This window comes from Dryobates pubescens, chromosome 17, assembly GCF_014839835.1.
Source record: "Dryobates pubescens isolate bDryPub1 chromosome 17, bDryPub1.pri, whole genome shotgun sequence".
NCBI lineage: Eukaryota > Metazoa > Chordata > Aves > Piciformes > Picidae > Dryobates > Dryobates pubescens.
This window is the reverse complement of record NC_071628.1, coordinates 13,696,594-13,722,682: the sequence shown is the minus strand read 5'-3', so window position 1 is coordinate 13,722,682 and position 26,089 is coordinate 13,696,594. Positions and strand designations below refer to the sequence as shown.

At 39.9% G+C, this 26,089-nt stretch overlaps 2 protein-coding genes across 5 annotated transcripts in view; one reads left to right on the top strand and one right to left on the bottom strand.

The window, feature by feature from the left end:
* Positions 1–2,359: 2,359 nt before the first annotated feature.
* Positions 2,360–20,859, top strand: GLDN (gliomedin). Of its 2 annotated transcripts, none has more exons than XM_054169181.1 (9): positions 2,360–2,722; positions 7,042–7,093; positions 11,645–11,752; positions 12,712–12,858; positions 13,525–13,605; positions 15,003–15,083; positions 15,169–15,294; positions 16,605–16,755; positions 19,410–20,859. In XM_054169181.1, exons 1-9 carry the CDS (start codon positions 2,411–2,413, stop codon positions 19,867–19,869), a joined length of 1,518 nt encoding a protein of 505 aa, XP_054025156.1. In that variant the 5' UTR covers positions 2,360–2,410; the 3' UTR covers positions 19,870–20,859. The 2 variants fall into 2 exon arrangements, with proteins under 2 accessions (XP_054025156.1, XP_054025155.1); XM_054169180.1 differs by having other exon boundaries at positions 2,363–2,722; positions 13,525–13,650.
* Positions 20,860–21,982: 1,123 nt separating this feature from the next.
* DMXL2 (Dmx like 2) overlaps positions 21,983–26,089 on the bottom strand; it is a 55,812-nt gene continuing 51,705 nt past the window's right edge. For all 3 annotated transcript variants that reach the window (XM_054169050.1, XM_054169049.1, XM_054169051.1), the window contains 3 exons: positions 25,658–25,710; positions 24,404–24,621; positions 21,983–23,404 (listed from right to left, as the gene is read on the bottom strand). In XM_054169050.1, the coding sequence (XP_054025025.1) occupies positions 23,195–23,404; positions 24,404–24,621; positions 25,658–25,710 (481 nt within the window). In that variant the 3' untranslated portion in view covers positions 21,983–23,194. The remainder of the gene's footprint in view (positions 23,405–24,403; positions 24,622–25,657; positions 25,711–26,089) is intronic.

Below are 26,089 nucleotides of genomic sequence, written 5' to 3'. Positions count from 1 at the left end.
GAAGTGATTTTTTAGGAGGTTTTTACATATTAGGTTTGGCTATTATTCCTTAATGCCAAAATTTTACTGATGGAACACATTCTAAGACTGTTCATCCTGCTGAAAGCTATGCACATGTGTATTGGGTTACTGCTCTTACATAACATATCTGCAACAATATAGTAAAGAGCTCAATCTGTAATTTAAACTCCAGTGAGATTCTGTGTGAATGTGAGCATTTCATTGGAGGCTAGTACTGGGAACATAAACAAAATCGGATAATGAAGATGCTGTTCTGTCAAAGGGTTTTGATTTTTTTTTGTCTGGGTTTGTTAGTTTGTTGTTTTGGTTTGGGAGGTTTGTTTAAGTTTTAAATAGTGTACTGGTTTTCAAAAGTACCCTGGTTTTGTTCTGTAAAATACAGAAAGCTAAAAACTTACTGTGACATGGCAGAAGCTGGCCAAACAGAAGAGATCTGAGATAGTATAACTGGTTCCTAGACCATAAGGGAGAAGTATTTGCATAACAGAGTGATATTTTTCCCCACATTTGCCTGCTGTACAGGGTGATAAAGGCCATTTTTGTGTATATCTGCAGTAGTGTGAGCTACCAGAGAGATCCCCATGATCCTGTATTACGGCACACAAGAGAAGATAGTACAGTGATGATACAGGACACCTGTTCAGAATCTTAAGAAATTGATTAGCATTCTTGTAGCAGACACAAAGGAGGTAACAAAAAATTATGTGAGGGCTGGACACCTCTGCTATGAGGACAGGCTGAGAGAGTTGGGGTTGTTCAGCCAGAAGAAGAGAATGCTCCAGGGAGACCTTAATAAGGCCTTTCAATAATTAAAGGGGATCTTATGAGAAAGATGAGAGAAGTCTTTTTAGCAGGGCCTGGTGTGACAGGACAAGAGGTGATAGATTTAGTCTAAAAGCAGGAAGATTCAGACTAGATGTAAAGAACAAATTTTACACACTGAGAGTCATGAAGCACTTGCACAGGTTCAGTGAAGTGCCAGATGCCCCATCCCTGGAAACACTCAAGGTCAGGTTGGACAGGGCTCTGAGCAACATGCTCCAGTTGAAGATGTCCCTGCTTACTGCAGCATGGGTTGCACTAGATGGCCTTTAAGGTCCCTTCCAACCCAAACAACTTGATGATTCTGTGCCAGTGAGCCTTTGGATGTATGATAATTTTCTTCTCTCTTGTTTCTCATTATGGAATGAGATGGAATGATGTTTGTCCCCTCTACTTTAATCTTGCTCTATCTAAATCCATCCATACAAGTTTCAGAAGGAAAGAGTCTCCAATGTCATGCCTGAGGACAGTAATCAGTGCTTTTGGTAGTAATTTATTATTTCAGAGATGAGAACTTTAATATGATGGGGCTGATTTTCTATCTTGGCTTCTCTGCTGGGTTTAACCAACTACAGCAGAACTGCATGTATTAAACTCAAATTTGATTATTCACCCCCCCAGTGCACTGTAGGGTTACTGTGAGTTACAGGTTGATGGCATAGTTAAAATAGAGACAAAATGTTGTACCTGAGCAGTTGCAGTGATCTGCAGAGAACTGAAACTGACAAAATTAGGATCAAGAACACTTTCTCGTAGGACACTTGGCATTCAAAAGCTGTGAGTTCCTTGAGACTGATTTGATGTAGCAACAATGTAGGAAAGCACAACTGCTATGTCTTTGAAGTGAAAATGTCAGCTTTAAAAAGAACATTTCTAAACAATATTCTGAGTTTAGTAACTTTCATAATCTTAATAAAGTCTTAGTATTTGGTCAAATTTTGCTGTTCTTCACAACAGTGAAATCCCAGATGATTAATTTCATTTACTATGAATTAATTTGGAACAACATTTGTTATATTAAAGATACTGTCACAGAAGGGCTGGTAGGAATAACTTGGGAGAAGTGTGTGCTTCAATACCTAAAGCAACAGGTGAAGCACATTAGTGACTGACACAGGCTGTTCTTGAGAGAGCAAAGTGCTTCTATGGACTGCAAAATAACAGCTATATGTAAAGGGTGTATTTTTATTGTGCAGTATCCTTTGCTGCTGGCAGCACAGCTTTGGGGAATAAAGTACCTGGAAAAAGTCACACGCTACTTGAGTCGTCTAAAAGTATGTCATGGCTACGGGCACAGGCAGCTTAAGGGCTGCCCCAGGCATTTCCCTCGGGAAATGACACGGCAGCGTCCCGTCCCCGTCCTGCCCGGCCTTGCTGGGAGCGGGCGACGTTCCCCCGAGGTGCCAGGCACGGCTGCTGGGCTGCCCGCTCTGCGCCCCGTCCCCACGCTCCGGAGGCTGCCGGCCCGTCGCCGCCACTCCCCTCCGCCCAGACGGCGTCCCACGGCACGGAGAGGGGCGCATATATCCCTGCCCTCCGGGTCGCCGGTCCGCAGGGAGCTGCAGCGATGGAGGCGGCGGGCGGACGGGCGCTGCCGTGTCTACTGGCCGCCGTGGGGCTGCTCTCGGCACTCAGCGCCGCCGGGACGCTCTTCTTGCTGGCGCAGTGGCGGGAGCTGGGTGCGGCGCTGCGGGAGCTGGAGGCGACGCGGCCAGCCGCGGCCAACGGCTCCGTGCGGGGTCTGCCGGGTGCCGCTGGTCCCGGCCAGCCGCCCCCTGCCGCCCGCAGCAAACGGAGCCGCCGCGGGGAGCGCGCCCGCGGGCACATTCGCGCCGAGAACGAAGACCTGCTGATGCTGATGACCTACTCCATGGTGCCGGTAGGGCGGACGCGCCCCGCCCGGCGGGGCTGGGGGCGGGCACCCGCCTGCGGCTGCCTTCTGCGGGACTTTGCCCACGGAAGGCGCCCGCCGCGGCTCTCCCGGTGGCCTTCGTAGAGCCGGGGCCCAGGCGGGAGGGTGGGGACCCGGCGACGAAGGTGATGGCCTTCGGTGCCAGGCTCGGTAGTCTTTGGGACTGTCGAGCCTAGTTATCCCAGCTTCGGCCTGTTGAGTCCGTTAGACCTGCGCCCCCTACATTTACTTTGGCTCTGCCAGGGCTGACCCAGGGTCTGTGTGGTGTGAAAATACCTACCTGATGTTTTGGGATCAAAGCATCTAAGGAACAGCAGTTGCCTGCTGTGATAGCTATCATCTGTAAATGCTGAGCCATACAGCTGACAGGTTATGATTAAACTTTTTAAATGACAGTTGCACAGACAAATGAAGTTGTTTGTTAGTAGCATGGATTTAATGAAACTTCAAAAAATGTAGTTGTGAAATGTCAACCCTCCAGTTTTTAAATCTCTACACCACTATCATGATCCTTCCATGTCCTTTCCATATCCTCTTTATGTACTGCTCAGCATCTCAAGGTGAGGTATTGAACCTTAGTTGACCACCACGTTTCTTTGAAATTGATCATGCCCTTTCAGTGCTAAGAGAGGATTTGATGGATGTGAAGAGAACTATTTGTCCTTTCTCTGACAAAATTGCATCATTTTTCCCACTTCAATGAAAGATTATTGATGCTTGGTAGGGGGTAGATTGTGTCGCTGAAAGATTTTGAAGTTCAGAGTGGGAAGAAAGGAAAGGCTAACCTCAAGTTCTTACTGATGTAACTAGCATTACTGGTTTTAAAAGTCACAGAAAACACCATTTCAGTAATGTTCCACTGGCATTTTTGTTAATAAACCATTGCAATGATAATGCACCCATCAATATTAAGCTAGTGAGGTTGTTAAGCATAGTTGTTCATAGCATAGACTTCTGATAATGCAATTGTTCTAAGGTTTAGAATATATATATATATATAAATGTATTTATTTTAGCTAAGCCATTTAAGTCCTTGTGCTTTGTATCTGTCATTTGCAGTACAAGGCTTCTGCAATTCAAAGAATGTCTTTTTAATGAGAGGCAAACCCAAAAGGTCTTGGATGTTCAGCTCTAGTTTCTGATTCCATTTACCAAAGCAGCAACATTTTTCACTGGACCCTGTGCATCTTACCAGTGCATTTAATTTTTAGTGCATTTTTAATCACATGTTAAAATCACAAGTATTTTTACTCAAAATAGTCCTAAAAATAACATGACTAATACACATTTATGATTTTGGCAATTCAGAAAAAAACCCCAACTTTTTTTTTTTTTTTGTGGGGGGCTGGGGTGGTAAAAGTAGGCTGTAAACCATTAATTTTTAAATATAATTCTCAAGGTACTGTTACTGAGTGGAGTTATTTCAGATCTGGAACTGTAAATTACTTTCTAGAAACACATACTGCCCAAAACTGGGGGGAAAAAAACCTAAGTTGCTGCCCCAGTGAAATTTTTTTGTATTGTATCCAAGCTCCTCATCAAAACATTTAGTCAGGATTTTTTTCCTGTTTCTTTTAAGAAATAATCTTTGTGTTTGGCAGTTACAGCTCATTGTGTCCCACTGAATATGAATCACTTCTCTGAGTCTGAGGGATATACAAATAAAATTGTTGGAGAAAAGACTCAGATCCTGGTGGGGATGGGACACAATGCCATTTGCTGTTATGGGCTCAGACTTAAAGCCTCAGTGGCAGTTGGCTATCTAGATAATATTAGCAGTGGCATATTATCCATCATTATTATTATGTTACTCTCCTATCCTTAGGTACAATGTATGGATTAAATTAATGTTGTTGCCCTCTCCAAAGAGCACCAGGTGTCATGGTGTGTGTTTTAACAGTCTGTAATAAGGTCATTCACTTGTGCAGCTCCTCCATTTAAGTCACTGCTGTGACTATTGTTGTGTGTGGTGTGCTTCATTTAAGTATCCTGCAGAGAGTAGCTTGTGGCTTTTTTGGTGGCTTTTTGTTTTTGCAAAATTTCAATCAAATATTTTTCATTCTGGCTGCTGCTCAGAAGAGTGTGTAACTGTGTGCAGATCCACTTGCTCAAGGGGAACAAAAATCCTTAAAAATATTTTCAAGCACACCTCCTTCACACTCAGCATCAAAAAGAATATTGTAGCTTTAATAACATGAGTACATTTTTGGTTCTGGGCCTTTATTTACATATTTATAAAGATATTTATTTATTTTGTAAGAGAAATTGGCAAGTCTGCTGCTTTAGAAAGGCTGCTGAGAGGGTAACAGTTCAAGTTTGTGAGTGGTAGGTTTAAAAGTGAGATTTAAGACAGTGTAAGAGGCTTATGAGTAGTTGCTTCATAGTTTTGGTTTTATTTGTTTGTTTTCCACTTTAATCAGGAGAATACTAAGCTTTTAGCATTGAAATAAGATACCTTTATCTGTAGCTTTTCTTCATGGCAAAAGTGGTGCTGGCTCATTGGGTGAGTGGTGCACTCATCTTCCATAGTTTCACTGGATATTTTTTGTAGACTATTAGCTGTAGCACACTCACTTCTCAAGTGCCATATTTTTTGTATGTCACCTGAATTGCATTGATTGGTAAAAATAATGCTGCTGAGATAATTGAAGGGCCCCTAAGCAAGCTGTAATCACTAAACAAAACCACTTAGATTAAAATGCAGTTTGAATTAGAGCACACATGGCCAACGTGTATTTTACAAATTACAGGGTAGAAGCAAAGTGGTTTTGAAGGTTGTGAGGGGAAAGAGAACAAGATAATTCTGATAATCAAAACCAGTTAGCTCTTCTTAGCTGATTTAAATTGAGTGTAAAACCTATAATTAAAAGACCTACTCCAGTGGAGTCTGGGATCCAGTAAATTCTCAGTATGTATCTTACAGAATTGAAATCCACAGTCAAATACAGTTTGTTTTTTGCAGCTAAAAGAATGCTTGTCATTTATTTAAGTCTGTTAGATTTGACACTTTGATGGTAATGATGCATTATTTTTTTTAAATTTTAATTGTCAGTGGCAGGTAACTGTACTGAGATACAGCAACAGTCTGCTATTGAGATAGACTTACTCTTGTTCTGTCTTTTGGGATGAGTGCATCCCATTGTTTGTAAATAGAATCATAGAATCAATAAGGTTGGAAAAGACCTCAAAGATCATGAAGTCAAACCTGTCACCCAAGACCTCATGACTACTAGACCATGGCACCAAGTGCCATGTCCAATCCCCTCTTGAACACCTCCAGGAATGGTGACTCTGCCACCTCCCTGGGCAGCCCATTCCAATGCCTAGCAACTCTCTCTGTGAAGAACTTTCTCCTCACCTCAAGTCTAAACTTCCCTAAACTTATATAAAGATGAATATATTTGTAACTGAGTAAATAGCTCAAAATGTCATTTGTTGTGTACAGGAAGATATTAGGTTATGGCTGGACTCAGTGATCTTTTCCAGCCAGGTAATTCTATGAAGGCTATTGCACAGCTCTGAAATAATATATATTTTTTTCTAACTATAAGCATTAGACTCTCCAATAAAGAGCTGAGGCACTTCTAATGTTCATGTTGATCATATTCTCATGTCTGCTAGATGCTATGTTGAACTGCAAAACATTTTAGAGTGTTGTCTTGGCATGAAGGACATGCAGTGTGTTTGCGCAGCTAAAACCTATGCATTTTGTAATTGATCATTTTTAGTCTATGAAAGCATCTATAGATGAATCTAGCGTTTAGCTTGGTTTTTATGAAGACTGTCATTGACGGGATGAAGTATTTTGAATGGATGAATGTCCAGTCCAAATATGCAGATCTTGGTTACTCCCAAGATATGAAATTGCTTACTGGAACAGAAGCTACTGAATAAGTTATGTCAGAAAAATATCCATAATTTGATATGAATATAAAATAAAATTGAATATAGTTTTTGTTGGCTGATGTTGATTTTTAGTTCTGTCCACAGACAACCATGCACAGACAACCCCACATGTTTTACAGTACTTCATGGACTTCAGTACACAAAGGATGTGTGGAGTTGTCTGCCCTATATTCAGTATTTTCAGTAAGACTGACAATGAGGTATAGATTCCTGTAAGAATGCTGAAGAGATGAGTGGTATCACAATGTTAAAGTAGTTCTGAATAGTTTATTCTTGTAAGTACAGAAAGAACAGTTGTATCTTTGTTTTTGGAACTATAGCTGTATCAAAGCAAACTTGTATGGCATGCAGCTTTCAGCTTTACTTTCTTGTGATAATAGGTCCGAGTGATGGTGGATTTATGTAACAGCACAAAAGGGATATGCCTAACAGGTATGTTTATTGCCTTAAGCATTACATCTATGTTACCTGCAGGAATACAGGATTGCAATGTTTTCAAAGAATTTGAGGTCAGTGATTATGCCAAAGAACAATTCTGTCAGAATTGACATGCCAATTTGGGTTATTTATTTTAAAAAATAATACATGCTACTTTGGGACTTATCTATTTCTACTCACCATAAATACTTGAATTTAAGGAGCTCGGTTGATGTTACTTGGATCTACTTCTTTCCCATGTGTTTTTCATAAGCAAGTCTTACAGGCTTGGCTTTCAAATACTAATTGAGATTTAGTCTTGATATTATGGGCTGAATGTACAAGGTTTAGAACCTTCACAGTATCACAGTATGTTAGTGGTTGGAAGGGACCTCAAGAGATCATTGGGTCCAACCCCCCTGCCAAAGCAGGATCACTTAGGGTAGTCCACACAGGAATGCATTTAGGTTGGTTTTGAAAGTCTCCAGAGACATGGACTCCACAACCTCCCTGGGCAGCCTGTTCCAGTGTTCCACCACCCTCTGTAAAGAAGCTTCTCCTCATGTTGAGGTGACATCTTCTATGTTCATGTTTGAATCCTTTGTTCCTTATTACTGTGCACCGAAAAGAGCTTGGCCCCATCCATGTGACACCCACCCCTCAGATATTTATACACATTGATGAGAACCCCTCTCAGTCTTCTCTTCAAGACTAAATAGCCCCAGGAATCTCAGTCTTTCTTCACAGGGGAGATGCTCAAGTCCCCTAATCATCCTTGTGGCTCTCCATTGGGTTTTCTCCAGCAGTTCTGTGTGTTTCTTGAACTGGGGATCCCAAAACTGAATGCAGTATTCCAGGTGTGGTCTCACCAGGGCAGAGTGGAGAGGTAGAAGAACTTCCCTAGACCTGCTGAACACACACTTCTTGATGCACCCCAGGATACCATTGGCTCTTTTGGCCACAAGGGCACATTGTTGTTCCATGGAGAACTTGCTGTCCACCAGCACTCCAAGGTCTTTCTCTGTGGAGCTGCTTTCCAGCAGGGCACCCCCTAGCCTGTACTGGTGCATGTTGTTATTCCTCTCCAGATGCAGGACCCTGTACTTGTCCTTGTTAAACTTCATGAGGTTTGCCTGCACCCAGCTCTCCAGACTGTCCAGGTTATGATGGATAGCTGGATAGCCCAACAGGGTGTCAGCCGCTCCCCCCAGTGTTGTCTTACCAGTGAACTTGCTGAGGATACTCTCAATCCCCTCATCCAGGTAGTTGATAAAGATATTAAACAAAACTGGACCCAGTACTGATCTCTGCGGAACACCACTGGCCACAGGCCTCCAAGTTGACTCTGTCCCCCTGATGACAACCCTCTGAACTCTGTTGTCGAGCCAGTTTTCAATCCACCTCACGGACCAGCCATCTATGCCACATTTCCTGAGCTTTTCTATGAGGATGTTGTGGGAGACAGTATCAAAAGCTTTACTAAAGTCAATATATATGACATCCACTGATCTTCCTTCATCTCCCCATTTGGTCATAATTTCATAGAAGAACCTTGCTTCCATTGTTGTAACTGCTGTGCACCAATGGGACTTACATGAGCAATGTGTTTGCCTTGGACGACAGTATAACAGGACAATGGAATAAATGTATGCTGGTGAGAAGTTGGAATAACTAATGGCTGGGACAAGAGATGAAGTTTCCATATGATCTGGTGAAGAGAATGCAGGGTAGCAGCCAATTTAAGGGCTAGGGTCCAGCTTTGAAATCTCTAAAAGGCTGAGTGATGTGTTATTTTTGGAGATTAGAAGATTAGAAATAAACCACTTTTTATGACTTTAAGAAAATGCTTTTCTTGCTGTCTGTAATTGAGTCCGTTTGGCTCAACTGATTTCAACATAAATGAGAATTACCATAATATGCACAGATGTTAAGTACAGCTACTGAAATTGTAGATCAGTTCTGATTACAGCTGAGGCTGAACCACACACAACTGAAAAGTTTGTGCTTTTGGGCTCCAGACTTTTGAATTCATGCTATGTGGTGCCTTCTGTGCCTTTTTCTTTCTTGTCTCTGTTACTGCTTTTCTCTGCTTTAGGCTTCTGTGACATTTACTACTTTTCAAGTACCTTTCATACTTATCTTATGCTTATACAAGGACTATCAGGATCCTCCGTTTCTGTGACAAGGAAGTAATTGAATGCACTAATTGATGTAACATTGTAATGTGGGAAAAATGGTCATTTACTGGAAAATTGGCAGAAAGATGTTAACTGATGTTACTGCCTGTACTGATTAAAAGGGATAATTGCTGTAATGATATTATGAAATGGTTTTTGCTTTACTCATAATGCTTTCTAATTAATGCTGAAAATTGTCATCTTTAGGGGAATCTAGCAATTACTGTTACTTTCTCTTGTGGAGGGTTGCTGAAACAATACAGTATTTTGTGGATGGATAAAAGTGTTCATAGAACCGATTTGGTTCTTTAATTACAACTGCCACCTTCCTTTGTGTTCTAAGCTGCTTTTCCGGTTTGGGTTTTTTGTTTAGTTAAATGGGGATCACGCAAGATAAATCTTCTTACAGAAACATCTTCTGGTTTACTCTTGCTTTACTCATGTCTGCTCTGTTTTCTTCTTGTTAAGGCCCTGTACTTTAACTATGTCAGAGAGAGTGAGGTAGATTTTATTGTCTTATATATTCGTGAATAGCTGGAACAAGTCCAATTTCTGATATACCAACCAAGTTCTGTTGGGAGCTTGGTCCAGCCTGGAGAACAATCACCTGTGAAAAACCTGGTTATGATTTAGGTGTAGTTAATAAGAATTACAAGATTATTTTTCATTCTATTGAAATAGTTTAAATTCTGAACTTCAATGAAATATCCATAAACATGGAGTATAGCATGTATTTTTAATATGTGTTTTCAGGAGTATTTTTGACTGTGACATTCGTCAGTGTTGTAAAGCTGTTCTACTATGATGGGATTTTGGAGAACTCTTACGTAAAGGGAATGCAATGATTGCTTGATGCCTTCCATCTATCACGTTACAAAAGCACCTAAGCCTCTGACAGTGAGATTACACCGCAGAGGTGTTTGTTTATCAGACCATTATCAATTGACAAATTATATTGGTAGAAGTAATTGCTTTTAAGGATACTCTGTAAGTGTGGATTTCTGATAGTGTTTAAATCGCTATTTAATACACAACAGTTAAATTCATAGGGGTTAATTTTGAAATTTAAGGGGTTTCCTCCCCTTTTAATGTTCTGATCTAGCTCTAACTAAATTTGGAATAGCTTTTTTTTTTTTTTCCCTCTTGCTAGGTTAAACTCACCATTTCTTCTTTCTTGTCTTCCTTTGCTTGTTCTTCTTGTAGGCCCTCCAGGTCCTCCAGGTAAGATACTTGGACAAATACAGTAACATTTTGGGTAACTGAAACAAGCGCTGGTATAAAATATTGAAGAAATGTATGTTTTAGAGAAATCTTCCTTTGCTAATTAGAATGAGGGAGGGTTGAATGCCTGCCTTTATAACTTTTGCATTTAGGTCAATTTGTGCCCATTCTTAGAAGGGGGAGATTTTAGTCATACTCTTCTAGCAGAGGGAATAGAATAGTTACATATTTGATCAACACCAAATGGAATGAAGAGTGCTTAAATGGCATTTAGCTGAAGAGATGAGTATGTGTGTGTGTATATATAAAACCTCCCCAAGCAAACTGATATTATAATTTAACACTAAAAGCATCTCTAAAAGTGTTGGTTATTGATTCCACCTTCCCTCCTTCTCCACAGCTTTCCTCCTTTCTTATTTAATTCTTTTGTTCTATTCTCATTCATGTGGTTGCTAGGTTATATGAATGGTTATTTGCTTTCTTTCTGTGCTTCTTTAGCTGTGGATCTGCTTAGTATAATTCTCTGTATCAGAAAAGTGTCAGGTACTTTTAGTATGTGAGGGTTCAAATAGCAATGAAGAGGGAGTGATGTCTTCTCTATCAGTCAGTCATGGTTTGGCACTACAGTATTCTGTGCAAGTAGGTAAATGCTTTCCTTGTGTTAGATTAATCTGGCCAGTATTATAAGTAACATTAAGGCTCGTGTGGCTTGTGGAAGATGTTACAGCTGCTGCCAAATTCATAATTAGGGTGGGTTCCACCGTGTGTGTGTCCTTGACATGGAATCCAAAAAGCTGATCTGTGATGGCCTTAATGCAAAATGTGTGCAATCTTCTGTCCAGTCATTTTTCTCATGCTAAAGCAAACAAGCACCCTACCTTCAGGTTTATTTCTTAGTTTTTTTGTTGTGGGTGGATGTCTTTTATTTCTTGGCTAGGAGTGAGGTTTTTGGTGGCATGCATTTGTTTGGGCTTTTTTTCTCTCTTTTTCCTTTTTTTTTTTTTTTTGAGGATACTCTATTGGCATGGAGAGAACTTAACAACTGGTTAGGGGTTTTGATATGTCTAAGGAATATAGGTATATAATCATACTATATGTAAATACAGTGGATTTAAGGATAAACTGTATTTAACTGAAGAAATTCAGTTACACTCTTTGGCTTGTTCAGGGCCTCCTGGACTTGATGGAATACCTGGCTACAATGGATCAGATGGAGCTCCAGGTGTACCAGGGCAAAAGGGAGAACCAGGAATAAATGGAAAAAGAGGAAAAATAGGTATTTTGTTTTGTATGGGGTCTTTTGTTTGTGTTTTCTTGGGTTTATGGTTGTCTAAAAATAAATTGCTTTCTTACTTTTATATTCAAATGTGCTTAGGTTTAGACCTTTGTACAAGGATAAGGGTTTCAATGTTTGGAAAGAAGTTACATGACAGAATTCTGTAGTGTTCGTTGTCTTGCACTAATCTTTGGTAGATTACTTCAGACTTACTCCAGTGAGGAAGATGTATAGTGTATACATATGCTATAGAATATTGCAAATAAAGGCCATTGAATGCACTTGACTGAATCTCAGTATTCTGTACTTGCTAGTAATTACTGTAATTGTGAATATTTCCATTCCCTCAGCCTGCCAACATAATGGCCCTTTGACTCGGATGTCTTAAAAAAAGCAAGCCAGAGTTAAGAGGCGGAAGCTGTTGTATGTTACCACAGTTTTGGTCCTAGGTTCCTAATGACTATGGCAGGAGCAGTATATTGCCATTTTTTTCTTCTTTTCTATATTGTCCATTTAGGCAGGAAATTTGGAGCAGGTTGTGGGTGGTGTCCCCCCCTTCAATCTCACATAAGCTTTGTAATGCAGTTGGGTCTCTAGGTACAGTTTTAATGTGGCTGACACAGGGTAGCTCTGCTAATAAATAGCCCATAGGCTACGTGTAGCCCACAGGCACTTTTCCATGTTGGTTGAGGAAACTATTTGTCCTAACTTAGTGATTTCACTGTGGCATGTTTCTACTAAGAAGAGAGAACCAGCAGCAGGTAAAGAATGTACTACGTTGCACCAAATCATCATATTAGGTTACAGTGTTGTTTTGAAGTGTAAACAAATTGCAGTTACCAGTTAAATGCAGGTAGAAAAAGCCAGGTGGAGTGAAAATGGTTTCTATTAAAACCAGTATTGATTGATGCTTAATACTGGAACAGCATTGTTGGTACTGAAATGCTTTTTATTTCCAGGTGTGCCAGGTCCAAAAGGTGATCAAGGACAGAAAGGAGAACCTGGAGAAATGGGCTTACCTGGCAAGGATGGTATGCCAGGAGGAAAAGGTGCAAGAGGAGCAAAGGGTGAAAAGGGGGATGCAAACAATGATGTTGTATTGGAAGGTAGGTAGAAGAGCTTTCTTGCAACAGTGTACTTGACAAAACGATATACTCTGCTTCTGAAGCATGAATGTGATCTGCAAGAGTAGCACCAACCAGTATAACTACATTATCCACAGTGAAGGTTATAAGTATTGCTCTGTCTGGGATATGATGTTCTCTTTTTAACGCAAGTCTTCACAACAATTTTTCTGCTTGGGCTTTGTGTTGAGGTGCACATGAATTCCCCCTTTCTAGCATACTTCCAGACAGTTGACCCCCAGCACTTCCTGCAAGTTAGTTTTATTTTTCTATTAGAAAGTGTGAGGCTCCATGTATTCTGCACAGGAATACATGAAGCAGCCAGGAATATAACCTGTGTAAAATTGTAGCATCTGAAGTTGAGCTCTTAGAATACAGTAAGTAAAAAGCAACAGTGCTTCAGAACTCTCTAATGTGCCTGTTATCCAGAAAGAAAAATTGTATTGATGTCCTACACCTTGTGAAGTTCTGTATGGTTCACCTTCCAACAAACAGCATCCCAGTTTATTGCATTGTACTTCTGCATGCAGAAATGACTTAAGAAGAGAGAAACTATTTTGAGGAGTCCATCATGTGGTCACATACAGTTCTCTGCAGGTTGCATGTTGCCTACAGGGCCTGTGACATTGTGCTGTGTTTTGTCTGTAGGTGCTAAAGGTGAACCTGGACTGCCAGGGCCCCCTGGACCACCTGGACCCCCAGGGCCTCCAGGAAAACGTAAAGGCAAAGGTAAAGTACAGCTTCAGGAGAACATATACAGCAGCAAATGCACAGGTTAGTTCATTCCAGTGTTCTTTTCAGTACTGTAAACAGATTTGAGATTAAATCATTTGCTCCAAGTCTCACAAAACATTAGCTACATGTTTAATCTGCTGGTATGAGTAAAACTGCACAAACTTAAAGCTGAGCATGTGCTTAGGTGTTTTGCTGAAATGTGATTTGGATAAGGCAGTGAGGTATCTCCAGTATTTTAGTATTTAAGTTGTGCTAGGCTAATGCTCAAGCAAATTATTTATGCCTGGTGGTTTTCATTAGATGTGGCATGGTTGGGACGTAAGAGAAATGCTGTTGAAATTTTTAGCTTTTAAATGCTGCAGTTTAATTTTACATGTAAATGTAGCCTGGTTAACAGGTATTATATTTCACTGTATTCTACGTAAAATTGCCCGGTCATTGGCAGCCCTGAAGCAAACATGAACTAGCTAAAACTTTGAAAGGCTGGAGGAATACAAAAGGGTTCCCTGAGATTTGGTATTCATTTGAAGATGTAAGCTTTGGAGCAGGATGCTCTTGAGTTCAGTTGCTGTTTATTGTTACTGATTCCTAACTGCCAGGTGGGTCATGAGTCCCTTTTATTTCCTTTGCTGTAGTTGTGTTGGTGACATATATGACTGATTCTAATATTCAGAAAGGAAGAATTAAAGACAGAGCAGATTCCCTTCAAACTGTGACTGCAAATTGCACAGCAGATACCATTAGAACCAAAATAAGAGTTTCCGGGCTGCCGGGTCTGGACTGTGTGCTGAAGTGTAGCAGCTGTGGCACCTTTTTCTTTTTTAAGTCACCAGTTTCCCTTGGTTCACTCTAGTGGAGTGGATGCCTGACTGGCGTTTCTTCTCCATTATGTGCCCAGTATATATGTTAGTGCTTTATTACTGTCTTGGACATTTAGAACAGGAGGAAAACGTCCAGTGTTGCCTATGGGATATACCCCCTCTGCTGGTGCATGTAGATTTTGTCAAGAAGCTTTTGATGTTAGCCATCACTATTTCTCAAGAGCTGAGTAAGGTTATCTAAGGAAAGAGACAACTCTATCTTACTAAGCAGCTACTCAGAAATTGAATAGCTGCTTAGTAAACCTGTTGAACAAAGTAAGTTACTCCTGGAATTTTGTCAGCCTGACAGTTTTAAGAAAACAAACCGCCCTGAGCATTTAATTTCCTTGGCAGTCTTTTTTTTATCGATTTTTTTTTTTTTTTAATCCAGGCCAGTCTCTGCCTCCTCCCCCCCCAATTAAACCAAATCGCTGTTGGCATTCCTTTATTTTAGTGGAGTCACTGATGTGCACATTTGTCATATCAAATACAGAAAAATGACATGTGTTACCTTTTCTCTCTCAACTTTAGGTGAGACATGTGCTGTACCAAATGATGATACTCTGGCTGGGAAAGCTGAAGACAGAACTCCTGGTCCTTCAAAAAAAGCTGGTAACCTGCTACAAACCATGACTGACTAACTGCTACTTAGTGTTGTAATGTTACAGATAATGGACATACACTTTCTCTCTACTAGCATGTGTCATAACATCTGTAGGAAGTCCTGTTCACTTTGTCAGTGTACAGCAGACGTTTGGAACTTGGATGAGGGAGCCTGCAAATATAAGTGATGAGAGGATTTGGCTTACCATGCACTTCTCAGGTATAGTAGCAGCTGTCACTGATCAAAAATCAGCAATTATAGCTTTCTTAATTCCTTCAACGTAAACTCCTATTTCTAATCATGTAAGGTGGTTTATTTTCTATATTGATTGTGTAGTACTTGACTGTATGTGTGGTTATAGACATTTGTAGTATCTTTAGACATATTCAGAGTCAACATCAGATTTTGAAAATAGTTTGAGGGCTTCAGGGCTTAAAAAATCCAAGTTTAAATGCCTGTTGTTAGCACCTGTTTGGTGATTTTGGTTGGGTCTCTCTTCCTCCCTTTCTCCTCTCTTCCTCCCTTTCTCCTCTCTTCCTCCCTTTCTCCTCTCTTCCTCCCTTTCTCCTCTCTTCCTCCCTTTCTCCTCTCTTCCTCCCTTTCTCCTCTCTTCCTCCCTTTCTCCTCTCTTCCTCCCTTTCTCCTCTCTTCCTCCCTTTCTCCTCTCTTCCTCCCTTTCTCCTCTCTTCCTCCCTTTCTCCTCTCTTCCTCCCTTTCTCCTCTCTTCCTCCCTTTCTCCTCTCTTCCTCCCTTTCTCCTCTCTTCCTCCCTTTCTCCTCTCTTCCTCCCTTTCTCCTCTCTTCCTCCCTTTCTCCTCTCTTCCTCCCTTTCTCCTCTCTTCCTCCCTTTCTCCTCTCTTCCTCCCTTTCTCCTCTCTTCCTCCCTTTCTCCTCTCTTCCTCCCTTTCTCCTCTCTTCCTCCCTTTCTCCTCTCTTCCTCCCTTTCTCCTCTCTTCCTCCCTTTCTCCTCTCTTCCTCCCTTTCTCCTCTCTTCCTCCCTTTCTCCTCTCTTCCTCCCTTTCTCCTCTCTCTTCCTCCCTTTCTCCTCTCTCTTCCTCCCTTTCTCCTCTCTTCCTCCCTTTCTCCTCTCTCTTCCTCTTTTTCCCTTAAGAGTTCCCTATGGCTTTCCATCCATAAATTGTAGCTAGGAGTTTGGTCTTCTCATTTAGCTAGGCATGAAATGGAATTAGATGCTACATAAGCTACATTTAATGCAGGAAAATTTCCAGGATATAAGTGGAAAAAGATTTTTTTTTTCCCCATATGTTTATCAGCTGTGTTCAGAATTAGGCCCCATTAGGTCTGTGGAAAGCAGGCCCTTGAACACCACCTCCACAGACTGTTATTTTTGTGTGTGTGTTTGGATTATTTTATCATGTTCCAGCAAGTGGAATCACTACTGAAAACACAAATAAAATTGCTTTGTCAGGTATTTGATTGCGATTGACTTTCAATAGAGATTTGATTATATGGGAGAGAGTTCAAAATTAGATGAACCTTTTTTTTGTGTGTGTTTTCCCCTTCATTTAGGAAACTCTATAAAGGAATACGAGAATTCCAATGCCTTGCTGAATGACAGCTACAGGATCATTAACATCACAGGATTCTTTTACGGATGTGGTCATGCAGTACAAAACAATCACCTCTACTATCAAAAAGGAGGAACCAATGTCATTCTGAAGTAAGTCATCAGAACAAGAATTGGTCCATCTGCAGTCTGGAGGATGCAGATCTGTGGTTACATGATTGTAGCCATCTTGACTTTCCAGGGCTGCTTGCTGGGTTGATGCACATGCTTTGCTCTTAGACAACACTGTTAGCTGGTGGAGGTGGAGATATTGCTGCTAGTGGAGAGGAATACACAGAGGCACCAGCTGAGGACATGGCAACCTGGTGAAATTGCACATTCTGTTGTGGAGGAGTGGCTCCACTGTTTGATTTCCTCGTAATAAGTTCCTACAACTCTCCTGATGTATCTCCCTCAGACATTACTCTTTCCTCATTTTCTACTGAGGAGAGAGACAGACAATAGAAATCAAACCCAAAATCTCATCTTGTGGGAAGAGCCAAAGACAGACAGTCCAAGGGCAAGGGCAAGATTGCATCTGCTTTCAAGTTGTCTTACATGATATTGATATTTGAGCCAAGAACATTACTACACTTTGATGTCTATTCCCAAGCAGGTGTGAGTACTGCCTTCCTAAATTCATTTGGATGCCAAGGAATGTGAGCAAGCTGCTTGGATTCTATAACATTTTTTTCTGCCAAAGACAAGCCCACTTTTTGGCAACCTCCTTTAAACATCTTTGGGGCTTTTTGTTTCTACATCTGTGAAAGACCATCTCTGTCTAAGCAATGCACCAGTGATAGGTCACTCACCTTGGCTTGGGTACTGTACAGATGAGCACAAACTATTTGTGGAATTTTCAAAACCTAAGAAATTGCTGAGAGATGCCCTGTCCGTTCAGTTACTCATCATCAGCACAAGTAGAATGAGGCACTATGAATTCTGTGACAGTGAAGTTCTTGATTTTGGGCTGCAGAAAAGCTTCTGGGAGTTCATGTATTATTTAATGTTAAGAACAGAAGAGGACCTGCTTGGTTCACTTTTGAAAAACATACTTCAGAGGCATTTAAAACTGTTAAAAGTAGGCTTGCCTGACATTTGGCAAGTTTTCTCACGATGCTCGCATCCCTTACAATTGCTTCATTCTTGTTTCGTAAAACACTTTCCCACCTCTGCTGTTTTGTGTGGACTTCATTTATTTTAGTGATTTTAGAAAAGGGTTTTCAGTTGATGAAAATATTACACTAGGTCTTGTCTTTCACACTGAGGTGCCAGAAAATTAAGATATTTCTGGACCATTTGGAATTCTAGGCTTCTTGACTATCCTTGACTGGGGACGTGGAAGAGAAATGATGAAATCTTACTTCACTCCCTTCAGGAATCTCACATAAAAGAGGAAAAGATAGGGTGTTCTGTGTTGCAGATCTTGCACATTTTTAATGGCTCTTGTCATGCTTTATATCTCATTGGCTCTTTACAGGAAAAGGATCCTGAAGAAAATCTGCTTTTCTATGTGACTGTTCCTGCTCAGGGCTGCCCTTCTGTAGCCCTTTCCCTTGATTGAGGTTATTTACAAACATGAAGCAACAAACATGATTGACTGGGTTAACATACTTGTTTCTCAAAGATCTTCTCCAGCCTTGAAAACTTTTTCTATTTGCACATATGTGCTGCTGGACTGTGGAGCTGCTGCAGACATGAGTTTTACAAAAGCTAAGAATCATATAGTTTCAGTCATTCTTGACTTTTCTCAGGATGATTTTTCCTGTATATGTTACCAATGCCTCTTGCACAGAAAAATTACTCTTGTAGTGTTTTTCCTGCTTTTGTAAGTTCCTGGGTCTGAAATGTTCCTGTCATTAAGCCTGTCTTTTCAGAAAACTTTTGTCACTTCCTGCACTGAGAAACGTTTTCCCTCTATTTCAGAAATGGAGCCATACAGTTAGCTAGAAGTCAGACAAAGAAATATGTGTGACTACAGAAGGCATTGCTTTAAAGGATAGAGCACACTCTCTGCCTTTACTAAAGCACTGCATTATTCACCGATTAAATGCTTAACTACAAATGTGTCTTAATAGCAGCTGATTACCCTCTTAAACTAACAATCTCAGTTTAGCCTCTCGGCACTGCTGTCCTCATATTATCATCCTATTAAGGAATTTGAAGGAATAAAAACAATTTTATACATCAGAGATGAGACATTCAGCTTGTCCTGTTGGAGGCCAGCATGAGGTCGAAATTTTGGCTCTGCAAAAGTAGAATTTTTATTCCTTTGATGTTTGCTTGAGCAAATCACTGCATTATCTGAAATGTTTTCAAAAGAGGAACTTTTAAGACTAGGTGAACCTGCCCAGAATTCAAGCTGGTTTGGTCAATCACATTTCTCCCTTTAGTTCCCACCTAGTAGAAAGCAAACTTCTGTACAGATTTCACAAGTCTGTGCCTTTGCCTGGTATCCAATTCTTTTTCATACCCATTACTTGTATTTGCTTCTTTCATCCTAGTGATAATAAAGCTGATAGACTAAATAAAGTGAAACCTACCCAGGCAAGTTCATGCCCTTGTGCACCTTTTAGATGGGTTATTACTTGGGATTTTTCCACTAGTGTTTTGTAAGATGCTTTGAGTGGAGTGCTCAATTTTAAAAAGACATCTGAGTGGTCCTTGAAGTCAAGTATTTTCAATGATACTCTGAACAGATTCAACCAACCAGTGTGTGTAAAAATCAATTTGTAACATGACATACTGAATACTTTCTCTCTTTTCAGACTTGGCCTCGATAAAGTCTCGCTGGGCACACTGGTAATTGAAAATGCCTTGTATCACGGCCGCAACTACCTCTTTTCTAACTCAAAGACCTATTTCAATGTAGCGGTGGATGAGAAGGGTCTTTGGATTATATATGCCTCAAGCACTGATGAAAATATAATAGTAGCACGTATCGATGAAGAAACGTTTTCAGTCATTCGGCATATCAATACTACATATCCCAAGTCCAAGGCCGGTAACGCATTCATAGCCTGTGGCATTATGTATGTAACCGATACTAAGGATATGACAGTAAGTTTTGCTTTTGATTTACTGAAAGAGAAGCAGATTGATGCAAGGTTTGAGTTACGGTCTTCACAATCCGTTCTTGCTATGCTTTCATACAGTCTAAGAGATAAGAATTTGTATACATGGGAGAATGGGAGCTTAATGATATACCCTGTACATTTTGGCAGATGAATGTATTCTAAAACATCATGTATGGGTGCCATCTTCAACTAAAGAGATTATTTAAAGCTCAATGATATTCATATGGGGGTCTCTTGGCATAATTTTTTGTTCACTGATGGTGGCTTGTGAGTGTGCCTACAAGGAAGATCGGGCACCTTTGTATAAATACACGTCCAATTATCTATGCCATTCTCATCTTAAAAGAGCTGTTCTGTACTGCAGCTGACACACAGCACAGACTTGCTTTTGTTTCCCCCTTGTTATTCAGATAATTATATCTAATGTACATTGATTATTCCATGGTCCTGTGCTCAGCAGAGACTATTTATAACTTTCAGTTGCAATCATCTTATCTACAATCATTTTCTAGTCAGTGATTGTGGTTTAGTCTAAATGTCTAAATAATGAACTTCTGTGTACAAATACCTTTGTCACTCAATCAATAATTGCCACTGATTCTCTGTGTGACAGACAGCTATTAAAAATAATGTGGATAGAAAAAGTTACTTAAATAGACAAAAAGCAGAAAGCTTTAGATTTGACAAATCTGGACTGTTACATAATCAAAAGCAGAACCCATCCCAAGTACAAGGAAAATGGGAATCCTGACATTGATAAATATTGAATGTACATGGAATTTGGTTTAGTAAATGGAGTGTGGGAAGAAAAGTAATGAGGTATAAAATGGAAGATTTAAATTTATGATTATAATTCCCTAACTGTTTTGTGTTGCTGCAGACTCTTCCTCGCCTCTCACTGCCATGTAAATTACACCACTATAACTTCCTTATAGCTAGACTTAATTATAGTGAGGTATGTTTCTAAAAACCTTTTCCCCACATTCATCCATATAAATGTTATTCTAGAGAAATAAAGTATCTGGAGCATGAATGCATGTTTTCATCATAGAGCTTAGTGACTTAATTCGGTTTTAACTCAGAGATTGCCCATCCACATTCAAATTTTTGTGAGCTAGAGGTAAAAAAATAAACTTCTTGATGTTCATTTTGTCCTGGTATTTCAGATTTCTAAATTTAACACTGAAACACAAATCCCTACCACTGCTTTGTGTGACTGTATTCAAAATCATACTCCCAGAAACCCCTGTCTGACTTTCTAAGCTGCCTGTATGTATTGGTAAAGTTCATGGAGCTCATCCAAATATTTAGAAGCAAAGTATCACTTAAACCCTGAACTGTACTGAGCTGTTTAATACCCATGTGACATCCAGGTACCATCAAAGGGATTAATGCATCTGGGAACATCAATGCCTGCAGAACCCTGACTAGCAAGTGAGATGGAAAACTACCTCTGCCCCAGCTAAGTGTGGAATACAGTGATGGCTGGGCCTGGGCTGCAGCCTCTCTTCTCAGCATACTTGTTGCTTTCACTAAGGCTAGGGCACAGGACTTGCATGATAAGGAGGGAGACGCAGAGGGAAAGAAAAAAAGTGTAACGAATACTTTGAACTGGTGCATACATCATATCTTGTTTATCAAGAATTCCATCTATATCTACAAAGAGTACAGAATTTGACACTCCAGAGCTATGGTTTTGTCTGTGTGGGCTTCTTTTGTCTTTGGTGGTCTGTGGGCTTTTTGGTTGGTTGTTCTGGATTTTATTTGGGTTGGTCAGTTTTGTGTGTGTGTGGTTTGTGTGGATTTTTTTTTTCTGTTGTGTTGTGTTTTTTGAAGTTGAATTATAGCACTACTAAAGTAGACCTTTTTGGCTAAATGAAAAAGCTCAGCAATATACTTGGGCAAATACAGTTCAAGCCAGGCATGTCAGTTTCTGGATAATATGACAATCTTAAATCCCATTACTTGTCTGAATGGCTTTGTAGAACCACTCGGATTAACATCGTGGAGAAGAAGGGCCAGCCTCTTCACAGTGACAGGGCCAGGCTGTGTTTCTTGCAACTGCCTTTGTTGGAGATGAAGAACTAAATTCTATTAACCTTATGTTTTTCAAGGACAGCTGAAAATAAAATGCAAAGAGCTAACCTTTTTTATCTCAGTGCAGTCTGAGGTCAGGTTAAAGCTAGCTCAGGTGCTATCCAGTCATTCTACTGGAGGTTCAGTTAAATCTATTTAAATATAAGGAAGCATTCTAGACTAGACTGTTCCATGAAATAAAAGTAATTTATTTAACTTACAAAGGGAAAACTAAACAGTGACATTTATGCTTCTTTCTTCTCACACTTCACAGCCTGAAATTTAAAATCACCTTTGCAGAAAGGTGCTTTTTATTCTAGTATATTTTACAGTACAGCACAGACATCAAAGTTTTAATTAGAGGAATAAGACAGTTTGATAACATTTAAATATGCAGACATCCGTTCCAGTCTCTTAAGAACAAGTTTTTTGTTTACAACAGAAAAATACATCTGACCACAGTGGCTAGTTATATTACAAGCAAACAATATTGAACTCTGCATAGTTTATACAATATACTGTGGTAATAATTCAATTACCAGTTTTATCCACTATTTACTATCTGGCCACATAAAGCCTGACATTCATCTTAAATGTGGCATTGGTGTTCTCTTAACAGCTTCATTTAATGAAGTCTTTTCTGGGCAAATGAATTGCAAAACTGAAAGCTGACTAGAATCATGGATGTCTTCACTACAAACATTTAGTGCTTACGATACATTCCTAAAGTAAAGGCAGGTGTCCAATAGAAAACATAGCTCTCAGAATGAAAACAGTGTGCAAATTAAAACCCATTGCATTTAAAAATGTGTTGATGTGCAAGTTACAGTATCAACTGTGCATTAATACTAAAAGGGGAAAAATAAATCTCAGCACACAAGTCTCACAGTACGTTCTTGATTGCACATGTTCCACGGCGTTTGCATCCATTACACATTCTCGCAAAAATCATATACACAGAGTACCCTTAATTAAACTAAACTATTTTACAATGAATTGTACACATGCTTCAATTAGTGGGAAAACCAGGAATAAAAATAATCAGAATCACATCAGAAATGCTTACTGACCTGTAGAGCCACAGTGCTTGTTAAATGACTGATTTAGTAAACGCAGCTTACTGGGTTACTGAGCAATAACCCCACCTAAGACTGACTGCACTGGGTTTAATCCTTTGTCACAAAACAGTACATGCATTTCCACCCCAGTGATCCCTATGGGCATACTTGATACATACCTGTGGTAGAAGCCTTTTTAAAAATCCTTTTTTCCCCATAATACTTAATGCTGCAGTGACTGCTTTGAAAGGAAATGGAATGTTTCCTTTCCACAGTGTGTATCACTGGGGTTTTAGCTACCTAAAGGGACATTATATAAAACCAGAATTAGCTCACATAATGTTACAGAATGTCAAAAATGCCTGAAGGTACATTAAAAGCATTGGGAAGAACCCTCATTTTCAGTGTGCCATCTGCTCCACAGGAGAAGATACGATTGCCTTGCACAGTTTCAATCTGGGTGACACCAGCACCAATATTTCTGAAAATGGACTGCTTAGCATGTTCGTTTTTAAATGAATGAATTAGATTATAGCCAGTCAGTCTCCACACCTGTATCAAAAGAAGGAAAAATGAGAAAAGGAGATTAATATTTGTACTTTTTTTCTAACATTTCAGATTCGTGGCTGTTCTAAACCATTCAGCAACGACAAAAGGCAATTTTTGCTGTCTACCAGCAACAATTTAAAGTCCAAGAGTTTTAAGAGGCTGCTGCTGGGGCATAAGTCAAGGCAGGGTAAGGCCACCTTAATGTGGACCAGCTGGGTACTCAACAGGGTACAGCTGGCCTGTGCTACCTATCAGTAGTGCACCTCCCAGCTTCCCCCCATCCAAGCTGCAGAAGTGGAGAGGCTGCATTTTTATCCAAGATGGCTATTGTCAGCTTGCCAGCAGCTGGAGATGCCTTTCTGCTAAGGAGTGCTGTAGAGACTAAGCTGCATAATTAATAAGCATGCAGAATGGTAGCACAGCTGTCTGAGCTGTTTGTTGTGTCCCAAGTTGCAGGAGCCTTCAACGGGACTAAGGTACAAAGTGTGTGGAGACAATGGAAGTGCCTATGAAACAGTATGCAGTCCAGCTAGAGGTAAAGCAAGGGGGGACTGTAATTCTGGTTCATTTGTTGTTTTGTTTCTTACTACTATGACATCTCAGTGGCTGTCTGGGGATAGAACATCGAGAGAAAAAGCAGAACTTGGGTGTTAGAGAAACTTTACACAATGTTGGAATTACTGAGTATCCCCTATACAATTAGAATATCCAAGAGAGAAAAAAAAAAAGCTTTCAGAATGGAGCACTTGGAATTATTCACTTAAAATCCAGTTGTACAAGTTTAAAAAAGGCTGTTTAATTTTCTCTAGTGGAGAAGAAAGTCTATTTGCTTTAGAAGGATATAGTATATTCAAGTTTACATTATAAATGTAAGGCAAGCATCATGTTTATCCAATATATCCTGTGTCACCTCATTCATTTGTGTGTTCTGATCAACCAATGTCAATATACCACTTCAAATAAATTATCTTCCTATGCAATTCAGCTCCTCTGATACCTTACCTTCATGTTACCTTCTGCTGAGCCTGTAACAAAATAGTCCTCAGAGGGATCCAGTGCAAGGGCCTTAACAGCTGATTCGTGTGCTTGGAAGGTGTAAAGGATTTGCCTCTGTCTGATGTCAAAGATGCAGATATATCCCTTCCTACCTCCAGAAATTAGCAGTTGATGTTTAGGTGCATACTGAAGTACTGTGGCACCGTGATCATGACAAGTGAAGGCTGAAGAAGAAGGATATAGAATGTAATAGATTGGAAACTGTAAGTAGCTTTTAATCTTAAAATGTATCTCTTTGATAAATTGTTATCTGAATATTTTCTAACATGATGGACACATTTCTTCATATGGGTGAGGTCATATCAGCTGATAAGCTTTTGGTGTCATAAGAGCTATATAGATCTAGCACACAAGAAAGCATGATATGCAGTCTAGTTTATATTAGCTTATAGGCACATACCTGGATTTAAGAAAATGAGAAGATATGAAACATACCATATTAACTGCAATTAAATTCCTCAGTTAAAAAAACAGTATAGATGAAGAAAAAATTAAAGTCCATTTTAACCACCCTACAGATAGTATATTCTACTTTCCTAATCTATGTTTCATAGGAGCCCTGACTGAATTAGTGCAGCTGCTTGCAGATACTTATGATGGCTGAATTTGCTATTTCAAAACCCCAGGATATTATATTTGGGTTTTTCTTTCACTGTGCAACATGTCAGAATTTTGCTTTGGTTCTTTACATAAAGATAAAATGACTGAACTTGCTCAAACAGACACAAACATCTTAAGAATCCAGTCTGAGTTCTGAAGGACAAAGACAGTAGACAAGAGTAACTTCTACTGTTTCCTACAGTTGTTTTTAACTCTGTGCTTCAACAGAGTACTGGATAACTGGATAAATTGTCAGCTTAAGTGAAAACCTGCATATCCATGAAGAGTTCAGTAATCAACCTTAATTATCAGCTGTCTTTTTTTTTCCCCAGGACTATGTATTCAGATACTTCAGACTTGATTAATACTGTCACAAAACCAGAGCTGGGTATGATCTTTTTTCTTCATGCTTTTCTCTACAGAGCAGACTGACATCATGCCAGAGACTAACAGTGAGTGCTGCTCCTAGTGCGCGCTTTAGTGTGTGACGTGTATTTAGACCAGCTCCCCAGTGCGCACTTTCCCACTGCCCCAAATACATACACATGCTGTTATTTCCTTAGTAAGAAGCAGATGTTTAATTTTCACTGCAGTACTTACCATGGATAAGACTGTTAGCAGATGAAACCAAAGTGTCCCAGAGGCACACATTTCTGAGGGGGAAAAAAACCCCTGTCATTATAGCCTGTTGCTAAGTGATTCATGGGGTGTCATGACTCTAAGCATTCACATTTTATGTCAAGGCCTGGAAGGCAAAGCTGAACAAGGAGCCATTGACTCTCTGCAGTGATGGGAGAGCATATGCAGAGAGTAAAGAGCTTTAATTTTTTATGTGCTTTTTTATGCTTCTTAGTGGAACTATACTATCTACCTTTAAGATCTGTACTAAGCCTAGGTTGTACTAAGAAATTGTAGAAGTTGTTCTTTTCAGGGGAAATTATTATCTTGCTTTTGCTGAATATATTTCTCTTCTCAGCAAGAGCATCACATCAAACTAGTTGCATTTGAAACACACTCTGAAAAACTGGTTAA